Genomic DNA, 7,371 nt, shown 5'->3' with positions numbered 1-7,371 from the left:
CTACCTGCAGCCGCACGTCTCCACGACCATGTCCTCGTACTGCTTGTAAACCACGTTGTTCCCGGAGTCTATGTAGAGGATGCTGATGGGGCTGAGCTTGGAGGGCACGCAGCAGCTCGGGGGGGTGGACTCCGGGTCCATGGAGTTCATCAGGGTCTGGATGATGGCGTGGTTGGTGGGCTCCAGGTGGGAGCGCAGGGGGAAGTCGCACACCCCCTCGCAGTGGTACGCCTCGTAATCCAGGGGGGCGATGATCCAGTCGTCCCAGCCCAGCTCCTTGAAGTTCACGTGCAGGGGCTTCCTGCTGCAGCGGGTCTTGGCCTTCTTCCCGTGGCCTCTGCCCCCGGCGCGGCCGGCGACGGCGGTGGTCCTCCTCTTCCTCCGCTTGGGGTACGCCTCCCGGCCCGGATCAGGAGGCTCCAGGAACGGGGGGCTGCCCAGAGCCTTGATCTTATCCCGGATCTCCTTGAAGAGGTTCTCCTTCCTCTGGGTGCGGGAGAAGGCCACGAGCAGGGCTCGCTCGTGGGGCTGCGGCCGGGGCTTGCTGAAGCCCAGCTGCCGGGGGGGCAGGAGCCTCCCTGACTGATCCGACACGATCCTCAGCAGGAAGCACAGCAGCTTGCCCGACGGAGACCTCTCCCTGCGGCCCCGCAGCGCTTCCCAGACGTCAAACACCTCCCATCTGGAGGAGCCCGCGTCCAAAACGTCTGCAGCCCTGGAGTCCAGCAGCCGGGGCTCCTCACCGTCGCGGCTGGGGCAGGTGGAGAGGAGGAGGTGGTGGAAGGTGCCTTCGGGGGACAGGGCCAAGCTGCGGTTTTCGGGGAGGGCACGCAGGACCCGCAGCTCCGCGCCCGTCACCTCTTCTGCCTCAGGCAGGCTGGAGATGTCAAAGAGGTACCGCTGCTCAGGGGTCGATAGGGAGGCATCTGGAAGAGATAAAACAAACAAACCAAAAAAAAAAAAAAAAAAAAAAAAAAAAGAAAAGAAGAAGAAATATAAAAACCCAGCCAGCTGAAGCCAAGCTCTTGCTGCAGAGGCACAAGGAGCAAACAGGGGAGAAGGCACGCTGAGCATCCCAGCGGGGAGGGACACGGCAGTGTGTCCTAGCAGGGCCACCCGGGCTGGAGGTGGTGGCAACAAAACGGGGAGGAGAAGGTGGGGAGGGAGGGAGGGAAGGAGGGAGGGAGAAATGGAAGCGGCTCCCTGTGTCCCGAGGTGTCCTCTGCCTCCTCCTGAGTGTTTCAGTGCCCCCAGCTGCGAGGTGCATCACCGCCCTGCACCCGTTTTGGCATGGAAAGCCCCCTCCATGCACAGCACAGTCCCCAGTGTCCAGGTTGTCACTGAGTGCTCCTGCCCTTTGTCCCCCCTCCAGCCATGCCAAGGAAAATGCTGCAAAAAAAATCTCCTTTTCCCTCGCAGGCAAGGTAGGGTGCACCCGTTGGGGATGCTGCTTCGGAGTGTCTGACACAGGAGCTGAAAGTGAGCCCCGCCTGCATTTGTCACTAATTTTGGTGGGTCCAAAGCCCAAACACAGCCTCGTGCAGTATCTGGTACCGATTAAATACACTAGGTGTGAATTAAAAAAAAAAAAAAAAAAAAAAAAAAGAAGAAGAAGAAGAAGAAGAAACGGTGGCAGAGGGGAAGATGAATGAGTTCTGGGAGGCTTGGTGTTTTGTTTTCTCCTCTCTAACCTGACCAGGGCGTGCAGCGAACGCTGCTGCTGAGCCCCAGCCCCATGGTTACCCCAACCTCTACCCTCAAAGCCTGATGCCTCCACTCCACAGCCTGCACCGTGTGGGAAATAGTTTTCTCCCCGTCATTTATTATTATTATTTTCTTTTAAAGCACATCTAAAATTCCTGCGAGGCCAGATAAGGAGATCCCTTTCAAGACTGCATCTGGTTTCGTTTTGTGCTGCAGCTCGCAGGGCACTGCCCTCCCTCCCCCCGAAGCATCTTCCCCCAGTGTCCCCTCGGTCCCTGGCTGCTCACTGGATTTGGGGGGGGGAGTAGGGGGGTGAAGGGGGGCTGCTTTCCCCTTTGGATTTTCATTGCATTTCGATCTGGGGGCTCTGATTTAATGTTTGGGGTTTTTCTCCCACGAAAACTTCGTCGGGAGGATGCGATGGGTACGCGGGCACATAAAAAAATACGTCGTTAAGCGTCTCTTCGATGCTTAGCGTTAGATCCGGGGGTGTGAAGGGGGAGAAAAGGGGGTAGAAGGGGAAAGGCACCGCGAGGCAGAGCCCCCCGAGCGGCCGCACTCCGTCCCCGTCCCCAAAATCCCCGCACCGCAGCCCCAGCGGCATCCCCGGCGCCACCCTCGCTGCCTGAGCATCCCTACTCGCTCCGGGCCGGTCCCCGCTCTCCCCCAGCCCCAACCCCGTCCACGACCCCGTTCGCCACCCCCTGCATCCCCCCCAGCCTTTTTCGGAGCCCGATCCCCGCGCACGGCCCCGTTCCCCATTAAAACACGGCGGAAGGGGCATCCCGCACCGCGCACAGCCCCGTGCGCGCCCCGACGGGGGGGACCCCGCTCCCCGACAAACCCCATCCCACCGCACGGCCCCGTACCCGAAACGGGGGATCCCGCTCCCAAAAGATCTCCATCCCACTGCGGTGACCGCATCCCACTCCCCAAGGAGCCTCATCCTGCTGCGAAGACCCCATCCCGTTCCCCAATGAGCCCTATTCCATTGCGCAGCTCCCATCCCGCTCCCCAACGACCCTCATCCCACTGCGGAGATCCCAGCCCGGTCCCAAAAGAGCCCTATCCCATCGAGCAGCTCCCATCCCGGTCCCCAACGAGCTTCATCCCATTGTGCAGACCCCATCCTGGTCCTCAAGGAGCCCTATTCCATTGCGGAGACCTCATCCCGGTTCCCAGCGAGCCTCATCCCACTGAGGAGATCCCATCCCGGTCCCCAACGAGCCCTATCCCGTTGCGCAGACCCCATCCCTTTCCCCAGCGAGCCTCATCCCGCTGCGGAGATTCCATCCCGGACCCCAGCGACCCCCATCCCATTGCGCAGCCCCCACCCCGCTCCCCACCGCTCCCCATCCCGCGGCACATCCCCCTTCCCCCCTTTTCCCCCCTCCAAACCCCATCCCGCCGCGCACACCCCCGGCTCCCCACGGCCACCCCCCGGCTCTCACCGCTGCGCCCCCGCTCCGCGAAGCCGGTCACCGTGGCGGGGGGGCGGCCGGCGCCCCGGCGGGCGGCCAGGCGCTGGTAGAGAGCCACCATGTAGTGGTGGGGCACCACGGTGCCGTTGCGCGGCGGAGGAGAAGAAGAAGAAGAAGAAGAGGAGGAGGAGGAGGAGGAGGAGGAGGAGGAGGAGACGGAGGAGGAGGAAGAGGAGGAGGAGGAGGAGGAGGAGGAAGGCGCGGCCGCCGAGGGTCGCGGGGGGGACGCCGCCGGCTGGCCGAGCACGGCGGCTGCCTCCAGCCCCCGGCGGAGGCGGCAGGCTCCGAGGAGGCAGAGGCAGAGGGCGGCGGCGGGGAGGCGCATGGCGGCGGCCGGGGCGCTCGGCGCGGTGCTGCTGCCGCCGCCGCTCCCCGCCGCCTTTTGAGCATCGTCCTTCGCCCCGGCGCCGCCGCCGCCGCCGCCGCCGCCGCCTTCGCCGCCGCCGTCGCCGCCGCCGCCGTCGCCTCCCGCCCGCGGCGCCCCCTGCCGGCAGCGCGGCCCCGCCCGGGCGCCGCCCCCGCCCCAAATCCTCCATTCCCCCCCCCCCCGCCCCAAATCCTCCTGTCCCCCTCCCTTCTCCAAATCCTCCTTTTTTTTTTTTTTTTCCCTTTTTTTCTTTTTTTTTCTCTCTTTTCTTCCCCCCCCCCCCCTCCCCGGTCTGTCTTTGTCTGCAGGTGAGCCCCCCCCCCCCCCCCCTCCCGGTCACTAAATGGGGTAGGGGGAGTCGCTAAGTGCTCGGAGGGGTTATGGGGAGATAAAGGTGAAGCCTGGTTTGGGATGGGTGAGAAAATGGGGTTTGTATGTCGCGGGGAGACCCTAAGCGTGTTGGTGGAGGGGGGAACGGAACGGAGGTGGGACCCACATGGTGCAGGGTGAGAGTGGTTTTGGGGTGAGGGCACCTTGTTGTGGGGAGGGGACACCTGCAGCACTTGCTTCGGAGGGCAGCCCTCGGTGCCAGGCTGGAGGGGGCACCCCCACCTTCCCCTCCATCATTTGGGCAGGGGAACCCCTCAACCCTAACCCCAACCCCAACCCCAATCCCAATTCCAATCCCAACCCCAACCCCAAACCTAACCCTGACCCTAACCCTAACCCTAACCCCTACCCCTACCAACCCCAACTCCAACCCCAAACCCCAACCCCTAACCCCAATCCCCCAGCACTTCGGGGCTGGGGGTTTCACCCCACACCGCTGAGGACTCAGACCAGGGACCCGGGCACCGGTGGCTCCGGGGACCCTCTGCCCGCCCCAGGACACGGAGCCCGCAGCAAAACAAAGCCGGGCCAGGCTGCGGGCTGATGTTTTCCCTCACACGGAGGGTTTCCTTGGTAAAATTCAGATGTTTCCTTGGGTCTCGATTAAAATAACAATGTGGGGTATTTACTAGGATGTTATTTCAAGTCTCTTAAGTCCCTGGTTATGTCTGTTGCGATTTCTCCGCAAATACAAAAACAAGCGCTGTGATGATTTATTGGAAGGAATGCAGGTGTTTCGCCAACACAAACACGGTGTTTTTCCTCTTCCCCCCCCCCCCAAACAATCGCTTCTCACGAGCGTTGTCACTCTGGCCTCTCGCATTTCTTTCGGCAGGGGTTTTACAGGTGCTTTGGTCGCAGGATCACCAGCGGGTTTCTAATGCCAACCAGCGGATTTGCTCCGTCCATGCACGTAGCGGGGAGCAGCTGCTGCAGCTCCCGGGACAACGTCCTGGTTTGCATGCCCTGCACACTTGCACAGTCTTTGCTCGCCGTTTGCACGCCCAACACGGCTTGCACAACGCTTGCACGGCATTTGCCTGGCTTGAATGGTGTTTGCATGACTTTTGCATGGCTTTTGCACACTTTATTGCACACTGCATCCAATTTGCACAATCATCACCACTCGTCTGGCAATTTGTGACCGCCAGGAGCCCTCACCTGGCTGGGGCAGAAGGCAGAGGAAGGGCAGGCTGAAGCCTTCACTGCCTGTTTTTCTCCTGCTTTTCTCCCCTTGTTAAATCCCATCCCAAAAACATGAAGGTGGAAAAGCTCTGTCCTGTCCCACACCTCCCATTCCTAACCCTAACCCTTCCCCACCTCCACCAGTGGCCCCATAGCCACGGACCATGCCCCAGGTGGGGACTCCCACTCCCCGGGTGTGTTCAGGGAAAGCGTCAGGGTTGAGTGAAATGGTCAGGAGAAGGATGGAAAGATGTGAGAGGAAAGACTGCCAAGCTTTAGAAAACACCAGGCAAGTCCGTCAGGGTTTCTTCCAATGGCTTCTGGAGCCTTCTGCCTGGATTCCTCTCATCCAGACCATTTCATGGGCAATGGTGAAAGGGGCAAAAATAATGTCTGTCATTTGTGAGGAACCTCCAGCCCCTCCAAAATCAAGGGGATTGGAACCATCACCACATTTTCCCCATCTATTGTTTAAAATAAAATAAAATAAAATAAAATTCTCTTAACTCAATGGACTTTTCTCTGACTTTTTTCTTTCCCCTGAGGCTTTTTCAGCCCCAGACCAGCACCTCTGCTCAGCGCCAGCCCCACCACGTACTGCTGGGTTCCCACCACCAGATTCCTTCTGAAGGCACAAACACAGGCAGCAGACACCCACACAGCGCCAAGTGACACGCACGTGGGCACACAGAGCCCAAGGAGCAAATCCTGCCCCGCTGTGCATCCCCCAGCCCATCCTCTCTGCCATCCAGGTGCATGAGCATTGATCTTCCCATCTGATCTCCATCACAGCTTCTTCTAAACCCTTTTGGTCTTGAATTTGCACCAACCCATCCCAGATGCAGGAGGTCCCCAAAGTGCCCTGGTCCCACATGGTGCAGCCCCAGCTCCTGCCCCAGCCCTTCCCCACTCCCCCCACTCTCTCTGCCGCGCACGATTTCACCCTGGCAAAGGGCCACCTCCTACCAGCCCCCTTCCAAAACCAAATTAGCACGCTGCTGCAGCAGCAGAAATTGGAGAGGAAAGGCTGGAGTTTTATTTTACAACTCAATTAGCAAGTTTATGCAGAAAAAACACCCATATAACCACGGGAGATCCGACGTCCTCTTGACTCCACCGGCAGAGACCCGCTCTTCCCGGGGGCGCTGCCGTTGCCACAGCCACTGCAATGTTCCCTGGCCTACGGTGGCCCTCTACCAAGGTGGTGAGGCTGGCTCCAGCCCTGCTTCCTTGCTCCACCCCTCCTTTGCTCTTACGAATCCTCCCGGTAACTCCAGCATGGACTGAAAAACAGAGCCCTGATATGTCCCACAGCACTATTTGCAACATTAAATGAACCAGAACCCAAGGTGAAGATAAAGAGACACATTTTCCTCGCTTTTTTTTCCACAAGAACCTATGCCTAATAACACAAAACCAAGGTTTGTGTGCCAGCAAGAGGTCCTACATCTCGCCATGGTGTCTCCCATCCTTACCCAGACACTGTCTGGGTTTTTGGATGGAAGGGGCGCTCCTGCTTGCCTCCCTCAGTCTCCCATGGTGGACAGGGAGCCTTTGCATATGAAGCAGATCCCCAGTTTGCTTCTGTGCCATGGGGCTGAGTCCTTGCTGTGGTGAACCCTTCCTGCACCCCTTTTTGGGGACTGGCACTGGCACAGGGGGGCTACCCTGCACGTGCTCCTCACCAGAGGGAAGAGGGAGATAGTTGGTTGAACCAGGAGGGCAAACACCCCACCAGCTCTGGAAGGTGACTTCTCAGAGGAGGAGACAGACAAAAGACATCCTTGAGGACTAACCATGAACCTGGTGGCACAGCCACAGAGCCCTGTGTCACCTTTCCTGTCATTGGCACTGTCTGACAGAACAAAAACAAACTGCAGTGACAAAATTCCTCCGCGCCTCACAGACGGAGGTGTTCGTGGCTGTTTCTACCAGCCAAGCCCAGCGGGGCTCCACCAAATTTTCAAGTCTTGAGCAAGTTTCCAGCAGCCACAGTACTGATGCTTGTGGTTATTTGGAAGAATATGTCTTCATGTAGTGACCGCGCAAGAAACCTCTTGTGGCTTCACTTGAGAAATGTCTTATAATGAGAAGGCTGCAAGCGCCAGCAGGGCCAGCTCAGCAGGTAGCCAAGAGTCAACATTTGCTTTCCAAATCTCCTCGCAAGTCTTTCCAAAACTTATGGAAGCTGAAGCCAAGCTGATTTATTTATTTATTTATTTTATTGTTTCTGATTGTCTGCAC

At 59.0% G+C, this 7,371-nt stretch overlaps 1 protein-coding gene across 1 annotated transcript; it reads right to left on the bottom strand.

The window, feature by feature from the left end:
• Window positions 1-3,510, bottom strand: GDF7 (growth differentiation factor 7). Its single transcript, XM_032185755.1, has 2 exons — window positions 3,156-3,510; window positions 1-926 (listed from the first exon to the last, which is right to left on the bottom strand). The coding sequence occupies exons 1-2, from the start codon at window positions 3,508-3,510 to the stop codon at window positions 1-3; spliced, it is 1,281 nt and encodes a 426-aa protein (XP_032041646.1).
• Between the last annotated feature and the right edge of the window lie 3,861 nt (window positions 3,511-7,371).

This window comes from Aythya fuligula, chromosome 3 (genome assembly GCF_009819795.1).
Source record: "Aythya fuligula isolate bAytFul2 chromosome 3, bAytFul2.pri, whole genome shotgun sequence".
In the NCBI taxonomy this organism is placed as follows: Eukaryota; Metazoa; Chordata; class Aves; order Anseriformes; family Anatidae; genus Aythya; species Aythya fuligula.
The sequence above is the reverse complement of the archived record's forward strand: the minus strand, read 5'-3'. Positions and strand labels throughout refer to the sequence as shown.